The sequence below is a fragment of the Gavia stellata genome, chromosome 3 (assembly GCF_030936135.1).
Source record: "Gavia stellata isolate bGavSte3 chromosome 3, bGavSte3.hap2, whole genome shotgun sequence".
In the NCBI taxonomy this organism is placed as follows: Eukaryota; Metazoa; Chordata; class Aves; order Gaviiformes; family Gaviidae; genus Gavia; species Gavia stellata.
In genome coordinates this window covers 38,369,890-38,391,088 of record NC_082596.1, presented here as the reverse complement: position 1 = coordinate 38,391,088, position 21,199 = coordinate 38,369,890, and the positions used below count along the sequence as shown (strand labels likewise).

At 36.8% G+C, this 21,199-nt stretch overlaps 1 protein-coding gene across 4 annotated transcripts in view; it reads right to left on the bottom strand.

Annotated features, from left to right (window-relative positions):
• The window catches only part of ARFGEF1 (ADP ribosylation factor guanine nucleotide exchange factor 1), a 98,767-nt gene that overhangs the window by 57,768 nt on the left and 19,800 nt on the right, over nt 1-21,199 (bottom strand). For all 4 annotated transcript variants that reach the window (XM_059815801.1, XM_059815800.1, XM_059815802.1 and 1 more), the window contains exons 2-4: nt 9,003-9,033; nt 4,707-4,863; nt 3,492-3,638 (exon numbers count right to left, since the gene is read on the bottom strand). In XM_059815801.1, the coding sequence (XP_059671784.1) occupies nt 3,492-3,638; nt 4,707-4,863; nt 9,003-9,033 (335 nt within the window). The remainder of the gene's footprint in view (nt 1-3,491; nt 3,639-4,706; nt 4,864-9,002; nt 9,034-21,199) is intronic.

The window sequence follows — 21,199 nt, the reverse complement described above, 5'->3', positions numbered from 1 at the left end:
CCCTGAAACACACAGAAGGATTATGACTGTGGAGACCGCAGAAAGAACTGAACTATGTTCCAGTTTCTCCTATGGAAAAGAATAGAAAGAATATAAATTATATAAGAATATAAAGTTTTATTTCGTTTTATCACTGGAAAGTTAGCTGTTCAAAATGAGCTAGAATCTAATACAGAATTAAAGGGATACATATTTTGCAAAACAGAAGTATTTCATGTCCGATTCTGAAAACATAATCCTTCTCTAGAAAATAAAATTGCAAACTTACAGGACAGCATTTTCAGGTTAAGTAACCAGTCCTAGCCATTAAACTTAAGATGAAAGCCTCAAACTACAAAGATTCAGAAATAAAATGTCCTGCATAATTATTCTATTTTCAAATAATTCCATAATCTACAGCTCTCTTTAATCTCAGCAGGAGAAATCAAGCTTTCTATGAGCTTTTTATAGGAAAAAATTATGACGCTACTACATGATATTGTAGATGATTAAGTTACTTAGATAGCATTCCACACTACTGAAACACAACAGGATATGGAACTGAAGAAGTTTTTTCTAAGGGTCTTCTCAATTGGGAATCTGTTTTCACGCAAGTTTTGTTAAAATTCTTTCAAACCTATTCTCCTTATTCCTCAGAATTAGTCAGCTTTTACAGTTTTCCCATTCTGTAAGCCAACAATAAGTTGTCCTTTATTTTTAGTTAGTTTCAAAAGGCGACTTGTGCAAGCAATTTTTGATTCAACTTTCCTTCCTCCATGGACACTGATCATACTGACAGCGTGACTAGTTGTAAAAAGACACATACAGGAGTTGACCTTATGAACAGTATATTGCACATGTTAGACTCAGAAAGCAGTCACTCAAATAACATTCAACTTCTCAAGCTACTGCTATCAAGCACACACAAAAATTTTTCTTTGCCAAACATGAGCAAGTTAAGCTGTAAAAGTGTCTAGATAATAACAAATACACAGCAGACCAAGGAAAGAAAACACAGATGAGGATAAACAGTTGGTGATCCCATGTCCCATCCTTCTTCCTCATCCCCATTCTTTTTAACATATTTTTTTGTCACACATTGTAGCTCGTCAGGCACAAAAAGGCCAGACAGAAACGTAAACAGAACTTCAACTAAAACCTCTGCAGGTGTCAACAGGAAGTCTGCACACACAAACGCCATCGTAGCCCCAGCAGAGCAAGCCTGAAGGCAAAAAGGTTCAATCAAGGGAGGCTGTTTCAAACATCATTTGAATAAACAATTTTCAATGGCAGGACTAGCCTAATTACTTGTTTTCCTTCTGCCCCAGTAATCCCCACCGTAACAACTGAAAAAGAATGTGCATGGCTTTCCATCAAAATTACACCAACTCAAACTAAACTACAAGAGGAAGAAAGGAAAAGGCCAATTTCCCAGTCTGGTTCATTATGGAGTCTGCAGATGAAGAATGAGGGGGGGATTACAGAGATAGGACGGCAAGCAGAAATGGGCAGAAAATGTAAACTAGCCACCAACTATCAGAATTACCGCCAGACATACCTCTAAGCTTAGATACCTAAAAAGAGACAAACTACACTCCTGAGCCTCTGCAAGATTATTTCTGTGGTAGTCAGCAGAGAAGTATTTTTTGAATGTTTAAGTGGCTCTGGTTGCTGGGAATCTGCTGAAGACGACTCCACCACTGCAAAGCCATCTAGTAACTAGCAAACAGCACCGTGTGTGAATTCTTACCCAACTCCGGCTCCCAGATCTTAGACTGAGGGCAGCACGTTATGTAAGGGCTGTCCATTCAGCATGCAGAACCGAGATAACACTCATGGGAGGAAGTTGCCTGAGTGATCACAGTTCTCAGATTTTACCGTGGTGTTGGTGTTGCAGCTGTCCTGCAGGAGCACTGCTCATGTTGTGAATAATAGCCTGGGAGTACCAGCACAGAAAGTGGGAGACCAGGTCCCCTGCCTTCTATCTCCCTGATGGAATTAAAATTCTTCAGAGACTATACTAATCACCAGGACCACAGAAGAGTCTGAAAAGACACATGATCCATCCTTCAAATCATACTGGAGAAGCGGGGTCCACACTCAGCCCAGAACTGAACAGTTATGAAGCCTAAGAGAATACGACTAACTTAGCAGTTTCATTATTCCCCCAAAGAAAGTAAAAAGTTCTGGTCTTTGCTAAGGTTATTTCTAATTTTGATGCTTTTTATAGTGTCCAGTGTACTGGACAAATATGGAGTCAAAGCCAAAACAGTACTCTCCACTTTTCCAGGCATTCTAACATGGCAATTAGCTAAGTCTGAACAGTCAAAAAATGAAGGCACTAAATGAATTTGCACATTTAATGTATTTTACAATTGTTGAAGAATTTACTTTCTCAACTATTTTATTGGACAGAAGGAATATCAGCTCACAGATAATCCCCTTCAAGCAGGGAGGACTGGAATAAGAAAGCATCCGGGGAGAAGGCATTACAGTGAGAGGGAGAGAGATATAACGGTTTCAGCCACTGAAAGTTTAAATCAACAAAAACTTCCCTTTGCAAGATGAAAAATGTCTTAAATGCTTGGGCAAAACAACACAACAGATCTAAACAACAGCAGCATAAACCAACATTTGTAACAACTATCTGCTGGAGAAGTGGAGCGTCAAGAAAAAGGAAGATTTGAGCTATGAGAAGGAGCAGGAGAACAAACTACCATCTTTGCAGAAAAACAAGTAAATACAATCTGCAACAAATGTCAACACTTCATGACATATACACAAGAATACAAAGTAACAAACACTCTATTCCTCATAACTAACTTTAATTGTATTCTTCACTACTGCTCATCATCACAACCATTCAAAGACTACTGTTACAGGAGTAGGGTACGCTGTTTCCACTAGGTGGCTAACATCTATTAGTTGGCATAATAATTTCTCGTAGTAAATACCCATAATTAATGGGTGCACTCAGAAAATTGCTAGGGTTCCCCAGAAACACTTATTTGTACAAACTCCACGTGCAACGTTTATAAGCGCTATGGAAAGAAACCCTAGACCTCCTTCAAGCAAAAGTCTATGACACAGCAGCACAAAGCTACCATGGTAACGACTGACTGCCAGGTCTGATTGCATTTCATAAAATAATTCCAAAATGGATTTAAAAATCTGCTGCTTAATTACCATCTTCCCCACTGGGGGGGGGGGAATTATTTGATAGTAATTCCTCACAATTAGAGAGCTCCGCTGATCTGCTGTGAATGAAATTTCACCCAGTGGTCTGTGCACAAGACTTCAGCTCACAACAACGAATTCACCCAAAACACAATGGGCGAGAGTAGGGCAAGGAGTGTAAGATAGGGAGTTTCCACCTCAAACAACCAAGATCAAGAAAATACTTAAAACTACCATTACATTTACAAATTAAACACTTATTCTTTTGGACTCCACGGCCACGAATGCCTTCCTGCTGTCACCACTATAAATACTGGAAGTATTAATCACATTACCTTAATTATTTGTAGCTGAACCCCTTCATCTGTTTGAGGGCCTTGAAAACAGCCACATATTGTCTCAATAATTCTATCAATTAATTTTTTTCCTGGAGCTGTACTGTCTGGAGCATTCCCTGTCAAGTGCCCATATGCTATAAGTTTCTGGAGAGGAGGGAAAAAAAAACATAAATAAGAGTTTATAAAATTTTGTTATAACAATTATTCTGTGCAAGTTAGAGCTATCAACTGAATTTATTTAAAACAGTACATTTTACCCCAAGTCTCATAGAACATCAAAGATATTTCTTTTTTAAAGGCCCTCCAGATTTATTCGATTTTCACTCAGCAACTGCAACACAAAGTTTGTCAGCAAGTTTAACATTAAAGCTTTTGTTCATCAGTTAACAATGTTTTAAAACAAGCAGGATTCTAAAAACTAACTCACATCACACAAGCCTTCATATGTAGTCAGCACACAAATGTTTTTAATACCAGATAAACCAGCTACAAATGCTTTTTATTTAAGCTACTAGCTAGTCTTCTGTTTTTAAGTGCTCTATTATCCCTTTTTCTCTTTAGGTCTTCAAAACTTTGAAAGAGAATTTATTACAAAATTAACAAAATCCTCTTCCAAACACTTCAGGCATAAGGAGTATTTGTAAGTCTCCATGGCCCATCTACTTAAAAATACACAGAGTAGCAAGGCATCATAGTGTGACAGCATACCAGGCATGCATGTGCCTGTGAATGTAAATGTATTAATTGAGTTCACTGCTGTCGAGCTACTCGGGAGAAGTGAATGGCTAAACTCTATGTTGTAGACTTTGTTCCGAAAACATTACAGGAGCCTATGAGCTTTGAGAGACCAGACATGTCACACTGAAAATATTTTTCTGCAATTATAAATAGCATAAGATGAATTTGCTAACGATATACCTGCTGTGTTTGTTCAACACATAAACATGAAAATAGGTAGTTGTACACTAACATACTAAAACTGATACAAACATGGCAAAGGTCTGTGGTAATACGTATATACATAAACACATACATGCACTACATAATAAGACACACATTCACCTTTTGTCAGAAATATATTCAACTTGCTTCTATGTACAATAAAGTAAAATAATAGAAAACCAACAACATTATTTGTTACATATGACTGTACTTCCCCTTCAAACCAACAGAATTTTGTAGCTGACAGTTAAAGCTCATCTTCATACAGACCTGTAAACAATCTAAAGATGTACTGACAATCCTGGGGCACTTCGACTGGCATGCCAATTCAAATGGTAGGAAGTATTTGTCTGCTTCAATGAAGCTTGTCTTTGATTTCACAGGTGGAAGAGTGCTTGAACCAGGCTTTGCTTCTCCATGAGGGGGACTAAACAGAATAATTGTATTAGAATGCTGTAAGCGATCACACAAATAGTGCTCACCACCTCGATGTTTATGAATGACATAAAATATCAATAAAGTTAACATGAGGAAAGAGTAACTTCTATGAAGTTAACACAATGGTAACACGGTTGTATAAATATTATGAACAGCTTTTATACTTCATCTGTCTCCTTTACTGATCAGGCAAATCGAACCATTTGCACGCTAAGCAGATATTCAGTGGTCCCTGCTGGTTTGAAGGCGTAAAGACTTGTTTCCTCTGAACTGGAAAATACTCCCCTTACTGGATTGGTGAAGGCAGAAGGGAGGAAGGGAAATCCATTCAGTATTATTTCCACATTCACAGATAATTCCCAGAGAAGTCTAGGCAGAAATTTTACTACTAGAACAGATAAAAATACAACTCGCCAAAAATATTTTTGGGTTTTGTTTGTTTTGGTTTTTTGATGATCCTGAAAGTTAAGAACTACTCAACTACTGTATTATGATACAAGTTTGGTCAGTACTTTAGAGAAAGTACATCTATTTTGAAGATTAAATCATAACTGAATTTCAATCCTAGACATACCTGGGGGTGGGAAGAAAACAACCCCAAAATTTTGTTCTATCTGTGCTTCAGATGACACCACAGAATTTAAGAGTACAGTGGTTACCAATGTATCTCACTGGGGCAATGCATCTGAAATGACTAACTGTACAAAATTTGAGAAAATTATTAACTGTTGAAGTTTTACTGCTTACAGCACCTTTAGAAAGGGCATGCTCAAAAGGACAATTAAGAATGGGTAATTTTTCACTAATTTGTGTGCATCAGTGCAGTTTGCCTCTAACTCAAAGCATGATGTTCGGATTTTTCATTTCACAGAACAGCTCATCATCTTTATATAAAGCATTCCTGACCTTTTTTGTGCACACATATGTATCTTTACACAAAGGGTAAACAACACTGTCTGTATACAGACTTGATAGTTGGTATAAAGAGAAAAAACAAGCAAAAAAAGCAAAACTTTGTATTCTGTATTGAAGGATGACAAAATTCTTGCAGATCTTTACAGAACAACTAATTTCAAATCCAGGCCCTATGCACTTGCTGCAAATTAAAGCAGATGCTTCAAGGAATGCAGATGGTAGAAAATAACATTTTTCACATTGCTGAAATAGAAGAATGAACTGCTAAGAGTTTATTATAAACCCATAGAATAAATGCAGTTCCATGCATCATGGAGAAAGCCTTAAACTAACCAATATGATAAGTTATCACAATGCTTCAGCTTTTCAAGGAGCAAGCTGTATTGTCCTTGAGAAGATGTTTGGTACCACATTCAAACAGCCCCCCTTGTTTAGGCTGCTTTAAAAGGCCACCTAAATTCTAAGTCTTGATAGTGAATAATTGTGTTAAGATTCTACTTTCTACTAAATAACTTCTCTTTTGAAGGTTTAAGAATTTATCCCTACATATTTTTTTCCTGAGGAGCAGCAGAGGTTTGTTTTTCTGTTGTATGCATAATTTTATTTATTACCCAATATTGTTTTGCTGGAAACAGAACTCTTTTGGACAAAACCCAAATCAGATATGTTGCAGAGGAAGTACATGATTCTTCTACATTCTTAAACCTCTCTGAAATTCCTGCAAAAGCTTTTCTCTGAGGGATGGAAGGGTGCTTTCTCTTGCTCATGTCTTATGACAGGCTGTTCTTCATCTAGTGAATATGTTTATTGATACCATTAAAAATAGATTAAAAGAACACTCCGGAAATAAACCCAGAATTTTTCAGAAACAAGGAGCAGGCCATGAGGAGATTCTGAAAATGAAGAACCCATGCCACAGCAAGCTATTGCAGTAGCCTGAAGCTTCTCTTAATTTAAGACTATTAAAAAATGCCCAAAATAATAAATACAGAAGATCATGCTCCATTTGTCTCTGGAAAGATAACTCAATAAGCTCACCACCTTGCTGACGAGAAAGGGAAAGGGATAGCAGGGAGATGGGAGAAGAGAAACCAGAGGTCTTTTCTTCCTAATGTCAGCCCAGAAATTACTTCAGCTGTTTGGGTTTTTTTTTCCCCAGACGACTATGAAACCAGAAACTGTCCCTAACAAAACTTTCTTCCACCAAGGGATCTATCAAGCATGAGGATTATGAAATACACTGATACTTACATATCAGCCACAGAAACAGGCTAACATATGTATCAAACAATGAATTTTTAAAATTATTTTGGCAGCATTTGCTGTGTAATGGTTACACAAATCAGCCTGTCCTTTTCTATTCCATTCCTCCCCATCCCACTACCAAACACTGGTTCTGTTTAAAAAACAACAAAACAAAAGAAGCAGTTTTCCATGCAAAATTTCTGGGAGGTGGAAATGACCTATTTTTCAATGCACTCCAGGTTAACTGTGAGATGAGTTTCCTCAAACAGGGACTGGAAAAATTTAAAGACCTATCACTAGAAGCCCCTTGTTAGGATATTCAAATCTCAATCACAGAAATAAGAAGCTGAAAATAATTGGATAAACTGAGAGGTTTCTCTATTCTAAGGCCTAGAAAAACAGTATTTTCTACTGCATCTAAAAAATTTAACTCTATAGTAAGAATAGGGCAAATCCATTCACAGTTACTAAGTTCAGCAATGCCTTCATAGCAGCAAAAGGCTACTATCAGAATAAAGACAGCACTGAAGAAAATAAATAAAAATCTATTTAGAAAATGTATACAGGCTGAGACATATAACATTATACCCCCAAAATTACAACTTCAAATATTAATAGGATGTAATTTAAGCACCCAAAAGTTTAGAAATGGCTGAACCATGCTTGTATACCTCATTATAATTCATGTCTCTCATTAGTTTTAGCATGTTATTTAACTACAGGATCAGATATTACTTTTCCTTATTCAGTGCACAGAACAAACACCACTCAATGAATATTTAATGTTAAGCATTTTTTTTTCTTATCATTCTTCAAAATGTGGACTTCTGCTTTATTTATTCTAAAGTAAAACCTATTATAAAAACACATTATTACTTTCTGTCTGAGACTGTTTTGTGGTGCTTGGTGCAACATTATCTGAACACTACACAAATATTAAATTTATTTTTACAACCTTACTATGAGCTGATGGTATTGACTTTATTTTGCTGGTGGAAACTAAAGCACAGTGACTCAGTCAGATGCATCCACTAATTTTTATATGCCCAATTTTGATAAGCTGTGAGACTAAATTGTTCAGCATATTTGATATTAAACTGTCCTTTACATCTTCTGAAACAAAGTTCCCACTGGCTTTTTGTCCAGCTAGAACTGTTGACATTTTCCAAACTAAAACTTGTAGATTTCAGCTCAAATACCAAGCAGACGAAGAAGAAATCATTAGCAGCCAATTTTGACAGCTGTGGTTTAAATGATTTGCCTAAACCAGAAATTTAGTTACAGGGCAGAATGCAGGTCCCCTAGCAGCACTCATCTGCTTAAGCCATAAGAACACTTTCATCATCAGTTTCACCCACTGATTCGATTCTTTCAACAAGTGGTATAAACAGTCTTCACCACACACCCTGACTCATGGTTAGTAAAGTACACTGAAGGAGGAAGAAGATCCTGTGGAACATGTAATTAAATACTAATAATGGATTCCACAGTTTACCAATACCTTAAAATTTACTTGTTGATAGCGGAAGAGTGCTGAACATTAATTTTGGCTTTTAGCTTCACTTGTAGAGGAATTGCCTCCAGAAATCTACACCTATTCCCTAACAAGGTCCTTTCCAGACACTATCTTTCCAAATTACACTAGTTTTCTCCACCTGTTCCCACTTCCTCACCCCAACCTCCTCCTCTTGCTCACTCACAGTTCAAGTCTTTTAGTTGCATTCCAGTCTCCCTGGCCAAACAGTATCAGCCTGCTCTCCCTAAGCTATCTTCTGCCTTTACTCCCAGGCCCTGTGCCTTGCACCCTAACAGCCAGTCACAGAAGTAGCACTTTTAGCACATTTTCAGATACCACCAACCTTACAAAATACACTGAAAATGCTTTTCAGAGAGCACCTGTACTCCCAATGCAGAACACATTTTAAGAAAGTAAAGCACTATTGCTCAATATGATGAACTATCACATACCTTTGCTTTTCTGTTTCAGCCTTTATTTCCTCTGTAAAATGAAACAAAGGCATAGTTATGGAAATGGAATCATAACCACAAACATAAAATTAAATAACTGAAAATGATTGGAAAGCAAAACTATTTAGGCAAACATTTAAACGAGAATTAGTTTAGAACAGAAAATACATGTTTACAAACAGTTTCGTAAGAGCTTCTACTCTTCACCTGCATTGGTTGCAACCTGTATCAAAATTACTTTACAAATCTATATTCAAAATATAATACTTAAATTTGCATGCAGTCATGCCAGCTAAACATCATATCCCTAGAATGTTTTTGCCAAGACATTGGCAAGCTCTTTTCATAGCTCGCATATATAGAAATAACATGGAGAACACAAATATTATTAAAACTATTAATCTATCAATAAAGGATATACTGCTTGTTAGATGTGGATTATACAGGAGAACAATAAAGAAACCACCATTGCTGATTCTTACATGAAGCCTTGATGACTAATAATTATCTTTGGTTTTAAATAGTGTTAGATACTACAGTAATGACTAGAGGGGAGGGGAAAAAGTCTGTAGCGCCTCTATTTCTTTTTTTTAAAAATACATTAAAACACAAGGACTAATATTTAATGCTGTTGACAAGACATTTTAAGTAATTTTTTACAATACATTTAAAAAGTAATTTTAAATTACTGAAACTAATTTTAGGAAACATCTTAAATTTCAAGAGTACTTTTGTTTGTATTCTCTAGTTACTTAGCACACTTTAATCATAGGAAATTCCATGAAGACTGGGTTTTCCAATGTTGTAGGAATACAGTCTTGAAATAAAATGTACAGGATCAAGTATGACTTTTAAGAAATCATCTCAGGAAATCCATTCTAACATCAAGTCCTGCTCAAACATGCAAAACCACAATCAACTAAAACCAACGCTTTACTTTGTTTTTTGCATATAAGCTTTAAACTAGTGGCATCGATTGATTCTGACCAAAAAAAGAATTTAATATTTCCAACTAAGCTCCCATGCACCAAAAGCACACTTCATCTGTGTCCTATCCCTCATTTACCATTTCACAGTCATACTGATTCACTTACATAACGCAGGTACCTAAGTCTGATATTTTATCACAACTCACTAGTATCAAATATGTTTACTAATAGACTTGCTCAACATCAAGAAAAGTGAACATAAGGAGTGCACTTCAACCTAAAATCTAAGTCTTATTTCTGATACGACTGATGCTCCTGTTTACCCCCAGTAAAACCCAGAGGTTAGCAGGTCAGCGGTTCATCAGAGAAACAGCTAGTCCAGAAGTGGTTCAAATCTGTGTTATCCAGGACTAGACAAAACGTGAAAATAATTCCATATTCCAGACATTCAATATTCCTCAATAAGTAACAATTACAACAAGTCTTATAGTCTTATGTTTCAGGAAAGTATGCCTTCCTACCAGGTTATGACTCTTGATCCATTTACTCACTTCAAGACAAATTCCTGACCAACAGGAAGGAGAAGAAACTCTCTTCCTCCCTTGCAGCATCTTCATACCTTTCATTATTTTACCTCCCACCTTAGCATTCACACCCAGGAACTCTCCTCCCTGAGGTGCTCTGAAGTCTGTTCAACAAACATTACCAACCAACAGATACAACTGCAAAATGGCTTCTGAGTTCAAAGTTTCCAATTAAAGTGACAAAACTGAGCAGATTCTTGCCCAATACCCAACTATTCTGAACACAGAATGAAACATGGTAGACTAGACATACTAAGGAAATCCTAATACCATGCTCAGAGAGTAATCCCATTAATAATGGCAATGAAGTATTAACAAATTTTGCCTGTAAAATGACACAAGATATTAGAGTAGTGTCATTAAAAAGGTGGGGCGCAGACACCCAACACGGAAGTAGAAATCGTGTCTTACTGAACTTGAATTAGTTTGACCGACTCCTTTAAATCCTCTTTTCTATGTATTAAGTTCTTGTTTAAAATAATTAACACACAAATTCAGAAACCACTTAGTTATAAAATTTGAACTTAAGCCATGCTAACAAACAATTCTACTGTTTTATATTTAAATTGTAATTCAAGATTATAACACATTTTATGGTATTTAGTATGAAGAAAGATGATGTTTCAATTCAAGATAAAACAATCAATGTCAACTTGTTGTAACACAAATTTCAGTTTACCATTTTACCAGATTTTAATAACCTGAAACAAACACAATAATTTATTTAACAGTTTTACTTAAGATCACTTAGGTACAGGAGTCAACTACTCTATGACAACACAAAGTTACTTTATACTTTGGCTAGAAGAAAAAACAACAAAAAACAAATCTAGATAAAGAATGATTTCAGACTATTGCTAGAAATAAAACAACAATGCTAAGCTCCACTTCATGTCCAATTCTGGTTGGCTTTCTCAGCCCGCACCACACTACTGGAACGCTAACCCCCTGAGGCTAACTACTCCCCCCTAGGGAAGGTGCAAATTATATTGGATCTTGTTCATTGTTCAGAACAGAAACAGTTGTGAGTATTGAATTAGTGTGAAAATTGCTTAAGGAAGTACAAGTAAGCTAGTTCCAGCTCCCCACCCTCTCCCCTTCTCCATGAACAACGGTATTTTCCCAGTAAGAGGCAGCACATGTCCTAAGTGCAAATATTCTTCTGGCACTACTTAAAGCAGATGTGATGGTAGGTGAGTGTTCAGACACCTTAGTCAACTTCACAGGTTCCAAAACAGTGGTTAAACTGTATGCTTAAGCAAATTTCTTGAGCTGAAAGCACTGTATGAACAAAGACAGTCCCTGGTAAACAGATTAACATAAAATAACGTTCAGGAAAAGAAAGATCAGAAACAGCGGTATGCTTTACACTAACTCATTTTATTCCTGAACTAAAAGAATCTATCAAACCCAGCTAGCTGTTATCTTAATGCTACACCAGATTATCCCCGACATTATTTTCTGCTTTGTAAACTGTAACAGTACCTGCAAAGATTACCAAAATAATAAAAAAATCCAATCAGAGCTGCTTAGACCCCTCATTGCGCTGCTGATACTCTACCAAATTATCACTACTCTTTCTTAAAATACTACAAGAGATTGTTTTCAGAATAGGTCACAACAATTCACATCAGAAAATGGCAATTTCTGTAATTGAAGGAAGTATACTACAATTACAAGGAAAGAACTTATGCAAGTGTCAATCTAATTAAGTGTTACTACCATTTCGAGAAGCACTGCATCCGTCTTATTAATGTGAAAGTATGGATTTTATAACCTTTGTTAAATAAAAAGAAAGGTTCTTACAGTGGCCAACATCAATTATATTAGAAGACTAAAATATTTCAAATAGCAGATAAGCACATGATATGATACCGTTACTATGAATGAGGTAGACAGCAGACTTAAACTTTACTTTGACCCTTGAGAACAGAGAAAACCTAATTTCCTTTACTGTCTGATTGCTCCCTCTGCTCTCCATGCCAGAGCACAAGTTAATCACAGTACAATTTCATGGTCATGTATCTACCACATCCAGTAGGAAGCATACAAAAATTCAAGAAGCATTATCAGCAGAATAACAGATTATAATAAAGGTAACTAACAATTCTCATGCTAGATAAATAATCTGTTAAAGACAGATGAACAAAATCACTGACTGATACATTCTTTTAAATGAGAAAAAGTAATCCCTGCAAAACTAAAGATTAACTAGAAAAGGGAGATGAAGCCATAGGTTCCTTCCTCGTTTTGCTCTCTCCCTCTCCAAAACACACACCCAAAACCGCAAAGGAGAGGATCCAAGAGCTGGAAAAGCTTATTATCTCAGCATCACCATTCATTTTGGGAAGGAAGAGTAAGAGAGGATTGTAAGATGCTGGAACAGGGGAAAAGGACTGTAGAAAAGGACTACAGCTTCCAGAGTCTTCCTCTGTATTATCTGTGGCGTAAACACAGAATTACTATGGAAAATAGCTCAGATTATTCTATGGCACTGAAAGGGTGCTGTGTCCTAAAATGGACCTAATTGGGTTTGTTTAGTACTCTTAAATAAAGTGCAGCAGAAATAACAAAATAAATCCCTCCTGAACTCTCATACAGCTCCAGAAGACGACCTCTTTACAGTTTTATCACAGAATTAATGGAAATGTATGTGGCTTTTGCACACAGAAGATAGAGCTGAGCAAAGATATGTATTATTTTGCAATTTTACAATGGCATGCATCAACTGTTTCACAAAGCAAGTAAAATGAGTCATGTACATTAGCGTCAACATAATTTTCCATTTCATCTATACTCATACAGATGATCATAATTTCAATGAAATCTCTGAAAAGGTTTAAGACATTTGTTATATAGATGTACTGGTTTCAGCTGGGACAGAGTTAATTTTCTTCATAGTAGCTTGTATGTTGCTGTGTTTTAGGTTTGTGCTGAAAACAGCATTGATAACACAGCGATATTTTAGTTATTGCTGAGCAGTGCTCACACAGCATCAAGGCCGTTTCTGCTTCTCACACTGCCCCGCCAGCGAGCAGGCTGGGGGTGCACAAGAAGTTGGGAGGGGACACAGCCGGGACAGCTGACCCCAACTGACCAAAGGGATATCCCAGATCACATGACTTCATGCTCAGCATTAAAAACTTGGCGGGGGTGGGAGGGAGTTTGCCTGCTCTTGCTTGGGGAATAGCTGAGCATAGGTTGCCTGATGGTGGGCTGTCGCTTTTTTTGTGTCACTTGTGTTTCTTGGTTTTGTTTTTCTTTGTTGTTGTCCCCCGCGCCCCCTTTTTTTTTTTTCTTATTAACCTGTCTATCTCAACCCAAAGTTTTCACACTTTTACCCTTCCAATTCTTTCCCCAATACCAGCCAGCAAGCGGCTGTGTGAAGCTTAGCTGCTGGCTGGAGGTAAACCACGGCAACAGGTATCCATAATTCCATTCTCACCTCTCCAACTTTAATTCACTATTTCAGCATGTCATTTGAACATTTTTCCTTGCCCTCTTCAGACTACTCACAGTTTCTATAGTATGAAAAAAACAAATTACTTTCTAGCTTTCTTTTTCTCCCTTTAACACCTTATAACCAGCTAACGTCATTTGTGACTGTAAAACTAACAACTGTCTCTATAATGACAACAGGTAACACCTAAGCAGAAAGGTCAAAATGGGCCAAGTAGGTGCTGTGGGCAATATGGTCTTAACTGGTCTATAATGCTGATCAAACTCCAACTTAGAACTAATTCACTGTTTGCTGCACTAATCCAATTCAAACAATGATTTAAACCTTCACTACACTGAATGGTATCTCTAATTACCACTTTAAATTTGTTCATGACTGAACTATTCCCTTGGCTCCTATACCAACATCCCCTTACATCTGAAATAGACCCTCTCATCTAGGTTATCTTCAGGTAGTATTTCCTTCTGGTTACCTAAATATGCCGTAATATCATGTCAAGTATAAATATTCTACAGTTATACTTTGGCAGAAGTAAAGGATAACTTTATAATCAAGTAGGTGATAACTAAATGGTTACCTTCAGGAATACTACACAGAGCTAAGTTCTATTGCATCAGCTCAACATCAAGTCATACGTTGGGTTAGGTTACAGGGAAAAGAATTCTTATGGAGCTTGGTATTGGGAAAAGGGCAAACTATTTACCTTAAAATGGAAAAATACTTTACAAGTTCATTACACAGTATGATGCTAGGAAAAAACCCCACACACTTAAAAGCATTTAATACATACCTCACATTGTATTTTTCCATTCTCACATCAGAATTGTATTAAAAAACAAGAGCAAACAATAGAACAATAGAACAACAATAGAACTGGAGAAACACACAGCCATTTTCAACTCCAGGTCCCTTGCATTCAGACAATTATGATCCAGAAATGATCTCTGTGGGCAACTTCTGCCCAGTCAGTATGTCTAAGAAAAAACAGCAAGTTTATGTAAAAATACATGCTGCAAATTTGGCACTTGCTCTCACCTAAAGATGTTGTTCCTAACATCTAAACCCCTTACAAGTCTTCCACAAAGCTGAGGATTTTCTAAGAGACAGTGTCAAGCACACACCCCGCATAGACATTTTCTCCACACTTCCAGCTGACCACTCTTTTTGCTCTGACAGAGTCTCTGCCTCACTCACTACTTCTAAACTATGAACTACTCCCGTTTCAATATGTTTTCTTGTGCTGAAGTTGTATGGAGAAGAGTAACTAGCAAATTTAGATTATGGTATTTTCCTCTCCCATTTCTTTAACTGTAGCAGTGTAATTAACTTTCAGTAACTTTTAATATATCTATCTTCAACATTATTCTGTACCAGTGTATGTAAACAGCAAGCAGACAAAAAATAAAAGCTTTATAAAATTCCTCATTGGAATCTCAAATTACCATAGAATAATTAAACAGTTTAGTTCAATACTGTTATTCCCCTAATTATCAAATCAGGTTGCCTAAAACTGCTAATAGTGTATGCAAATTCATTATAGGAAGATAGCACTGAAATGATCAGTATTTTAGGTAGCCTGCAGAAAAAAAAACATTCACTGTGAAAGCTGAAATTGTTCCTTAAATGGAATTCCCAAGATACGTATCATAGCACTGTGTCTTCCTGTAAACCCTATGAACGGCTTTCTCCATCAGACCTTCTAGGATTCACAGAGATCTATCCTCGCCTCCCTCAAATCCTCCTGAACACAATGACTGCAAGATGGACAAAAAAAACCTAGTTGTGGGAGTCCAAGAAGAGGCTGATTGCAGCACTGGGCCTTTAGGGGTGCAGTTTTTGTTCTTTGTTTTAATCCAGGAAGCTAACCTAAAGAGAAACAGGATTGGAAGAAATAGAGACACAGGCGCAAGCACATATAGCATCAAAGTGTGAATTTCACCTATGTACATTCTCGCCATTGTAGAGTGTTTCTTTCCCTTCAAAATTCCTGAGCCCAGACTTTAGCGTAGACCCTCAGTTATAGTTTGTTTACACATCTGTTTTTATGACTGCTGTTATTTGCTGGGGTCAATTAACCTTTCATTCTACTTAGTTTCCTCTATCTGCAAGATTATAGCTCACACATCTATGTCACGTGGACAGAAAGGAGCAGATTCAAGAAAGTTACTGCTGTGGTCTTCATGTAGCATTTACATAATAGCAAATAATTCTTGTACAGACAAACAAAACAACCTCAAGAGTATATCTGAACACTTCCACTTGCTTTCCATTCCAATGTATTATGCTGCTGCAACTTCATGTTTACAGGTATTGAAGGAATAACTACAGAAGCACAGACTAATCACGCTACTTAAGAAGCAGCATTCCAAACAAACAGCAGTTGTATTTTGAGTCTGACAACTCTTCATGAAATTCTGTATAGATCCTCCCTGTTGTGCTCTACAAAACTCCGAAAACCCTCTGATCAACTGAAATACTGAGTTGTATCTCATTAGCTTAGAAAAACACAGCAGAGTAACTTTTGAAGTGTGTAGAGAAATATTTATGTGTACATACACACAAAGTAAAAACCCAAAAGCAACGAATACAAACTTTGTACAGGTGAGGTGTTTCAACTTTAGATGACACTAATCCTCTTAGGAGAGTACTAATATAAGAAAGGAACATTATATGTCGTTACTTCCCATGCCATATTTTCCAATATGTCAAAGGTTTGCAGCAAATCCTATTGAAGTATTTCTCTACTTTTGTACCTAAAATTTGAAAGACAGTAACTATATGTCTGATGGTCCTTATTGGGCTTTCTGTGAGGCAACCTTCTCACTTATTCTTAATCTCTTTTTAGACAGTCATTCATACAGAGCTACAGCTTCTCCCCACCCCTGCTCACGATATAATATTATTTGGGAATACGCAACTCCACTGTAAATTCAGAAACTTGAATGCACAACTTGTCTCCACTCAGCCAACCTTACTACCTGCTCCTTCAGCTCATTACGTGTTACATTTTCAAGCAGAGAATCACTGGCAAATCTACTCAAAAGAAGAAACTACTCTAGTGGCCTCATTCTGCTTAAAATTCATTCAGAATCATTCAATCCAATGGGGTTTTATGACTAGGTTTTCTGTAATAATCTTTCTACTTGCTAAACCAAGTCGAGACTACTGTCAAGTTGCTTCACTGACTACCTGGGAAGAAGAGGAGGGGTGACATACGTATAGATCACACCTTGTCAAGGGTAACTGAGTTGCAGTCATTATTAGTAATATTTATATTCTAATATGTGGCTGAAAAGCTCATTTTCTGCAGCAGTAAATTCCTCTGCTTCCCCTCAATATTATATGGGTCTCCATCCTTTATTAAATCTACAGCAAACTCCCAGCAGTATCCAAACTTGTGTATTTACTCCTTAAAGAAATTCCTTATATTTAGATCAAAATCAAAGAATGGAAATAGACTTTTTATTTACACCTTTAAACACAGCTACAAGAAGAGGATAGCCATCTACGTGTATTTTAATCAAGCAGGGCATACCCTTCAAATACCTTGTTCCAGCCTTTGTGATACCTCCTCCCACTAGTCCCATATATTGGTTTCACACTCAGAACTTGTGGCACAAGTTGCTGAAAAGGTGCACTAATATCCCAGCAATTTGGTTGCTTACCAAATACATAGTCACCTAATCAGACTATAGAAAAGATCTTGCCTAAAGGTACAGTTTTCCAATATGTTTTAATCCAGTCCAACTGAGGGTGATCACTGAAAAAGGTGGTTCCTCCTATTCCACATGTCTCTTTGTGCTCATTTGCACACTCCTTACACAATCACTGCCAAAGCACGAAGTTTAAATAGCTTGGTAATTTTAGTTTTCATTCGGTCAGTGAGCTATTTCAACTCACTGTAGAGCTGCATGATCATGAGTTGCCACACCTCATGTGTATCACGTTTCAGGAAAGAAGAGCTGGAACTGAACTGCCCATTGCAGCAGATGCCCACAGGTGCGCTGGATAAATATACTGCAAAACCATATGAAGTTTACCCACTATGTTTCATCAGCATTAGTATTTTTTGTAATTAAGTAAGTTTTGCAAGGACAATATTGTTTCTTTAACAGGGAAGGGAGGGAAGCCTGCAGCTGTATATTCCTCTTCATATTCACAATGCATATAGTGTTTTCTGACCCTTCTTTCTCATGTCCTATGTTAAAATTATTGTGAGTTGTGTAAATCCTATCCTAGAGGCTACAACCCCAGCACACAAACACAGCAACAGCTATTCAAATAAAGAGGCAGGTAGCACAACATTTTGAAAACAGCATAAACTAACTTCATTCAGATATTTTTATTCCTTTTTTGCATTTTTTGCTGCTTAAAGAAAGCAAGCAGCATATATATCCTATACAGACAGATGAGTCAACTACTACTCAGAACAAAGAAAGACTACTCAGCAAGAAAAACTCCGAATGTTGTTCAATGTGTTAAACAGCACAAATCTTTTTGATACTTAACATCCCTTTCCTCCTGACTGCATCATCTATATGTACAGTACAACTGTCTGCAAACGTCTGCTATAAAATTGCAGAGGGAACTTACCAGTTGAAAAGTAACACTGGATTAAGAAAGTAAAAGTTGAAGTTTTTAACTTAAAGTTTAAAACATTTTTTTAAAAATATGGATCAGTTCCTTCATCTGGTTTTACCATGCGGCTAAGGGTGGGATGGGGAAGAAAATGAATGCTTTAGCCAAGATTACTGCTACTGCTGGGGAAATACGGGGTGTTAATTATAACAGACTGGAATCACAGAAAGAACAGAAAATTAAATTCAAGATGGAAACATGAAAATGTGTGTTGAGGGAGGTCATTTATTTCTTTACTAAAGAATATTGGAGGACAAAACACTGCAGAGAAACAACTAAATTAAGGCAGACCCCCTAGAAGAGTCTGATCAAAGGATATACTACTATTATTCAGATTAAAATAACCGTAATTTACAGAAAAAGCAATTTTACCAACTGAGTGCAATGGTACACAGATCAGTATACAAAAAGGTTGTTACCAACTGTCTCTCATGAAAATACCAACATGCTGAACTAAGAAAAGCATTGCAAGTCTTTGGAGACAAAAAAAAAAAAGCAGCTCTTCTGCCTCAATAATTGATTTTTCAAATATTTTTGCCAAGAATCATAACTGACATCTAAGTAACCCATAACAAGGTAAAAGAAACTAATTACCAATTATAAATTCCATAAAATAGGGATTATAATCTGCATAATTCTTTATACAAGTGAGACTTTATATTTTATTTATATTCACAGGTAGGCCCTGAGGGATGATACAAGTTAATGGTCTGAAATAATATGTAACTCCTCCTGTTTTGCTAGAACAGTTTGCGCAAGACAAACCGACTCCCCCCACCCCCAAGTGAAAAATCAGGACTGACAGAAATTCTCAACAGGATCTATTGAGGAGACACTCAATACATCCAGTCCTCCTCGCTATCAATTAATTTTCTCAAATATTCACTAGTTCATTTGAGTGAATACTTGCTTCAGTCAGCAGAATTGTAGCTTGTACTGCATGTAGGAGCAGGACTGCAGACACTCTCTGAGCATGGTGGGTTTATGCTTCCTCAAAGCCACAAGGAAACCAGTAGCTCTGTTGTTTAAGATTGTGAAACATGTTTGCCTAGTTCCAGAGAGGATGAATCATCAATAACTCCTAATTTGTCACAGGAGCTTGATACATTGCCCTCTGAAATTTACAGAAGTCAAAAGCAGCCTCAGTGCTTCTGATGCAACCTTTAAGAAATTAACTTGGATCTAGGTCTTTATATTTTTCTCTTTGAGCACTGAATACAATAGAGCTATTTTGGATTCATAGTAGAAAGTAGAAATTTAAGACTATATACCCCTAAAAATTTTTTGATTTTTTATATATATGCACACACCCCCCATCTCCATACATAATGTGATTTTTACTCCCTAGATCTAATCTGTAACTTGAAGAGGAAGTTTTAACTCAATAGAACATAGGAAACACCACAAGCATTTAACTAATAGTTTGAATCAGAAGATAGTATTCTGATTGCACTTTCAGTCATGACGTAATACATTTCCAGCCTCTACTACTGCTTCAGACATCCTGATAAAATTTTTATGAAAAGAACTATCTACTCAAACACAACATAGATTCTTTTTTATTTTGAAGTTAAAATTGAAACTTATGAATACAGGCAAATAAAGGAATTTATTATGTATGACATTTCTGGTGAAAACTATCAGATATGAAAGCAGTGTAGCATCATTTCTTCGAAGAAAGGAAGCTTGTGGTAATGCACATTATGCCTCTTCATGGCTTCCCCTCCCCACCCCCAGAGTAGGTTAGTTTCCCTCATTTTTAAGATCAGAAACTCAAGCACATCCCTCATACCATGCTTGGAAAAGTGTGAGTTTCTGGTAGATGTCAGAAATTTCACAGAAACAAAATTCCATTTGAAATAGGGAAAGCATTTTCAATCAAATTATTTCCATCTGCCTGAAAAACCGTATCTGAAATTAAATATATCCAGAACAAAATCCTGCAACTTGTAACTCATCTGAAAGGACACAATGAGCTTCTTTCTGTAGATCATCTTTAAGTCTGACCTTTAGTTCAAAGTAGGCAAACACGAGCAGCCCAACTCAAAAAAACAAAGACACGATAGTAAGCAATTACCTCACCCCTCTGCAATTATAACTGCTGGAATCTTCTACCACATCCATCCCTGTAAGAGAGAAATTTCTGCACAGTCTGATGTGCGGGTGCCTATTTATTACCTTTGGTAATATCTACAGAGTGGACAGGCTGCCCAGAGAAGTGGTAGAGTCTGCTCTGCTGGAATTACTCGCACTACTGCTTGACAGGGCTCCCAACCTAATCTAAGGCCCTGCTTTCAACAGATGACCTCCATAGGTCCTGGTTCAATCTAGACTTCTCTATGACTTGACTCCACACATTTCTAAAAGACTTCTGTTATGCAAGAACATCTCTTCAGCATTCACTTGCAGTCAAACAATGTGATAAATAAAAGGCTTAACTGAAGCAAGTCTTTTAAGTAGCTGAGTAACTCTTAAATTTTAATTAACATTTTTAATTGTTTACATTGACAACTGAAAAAGCATCCCAAACATTCAATAGAACCTACACCTAGAAACATAAAATGTCACATTCGAAGTAGGATTCAG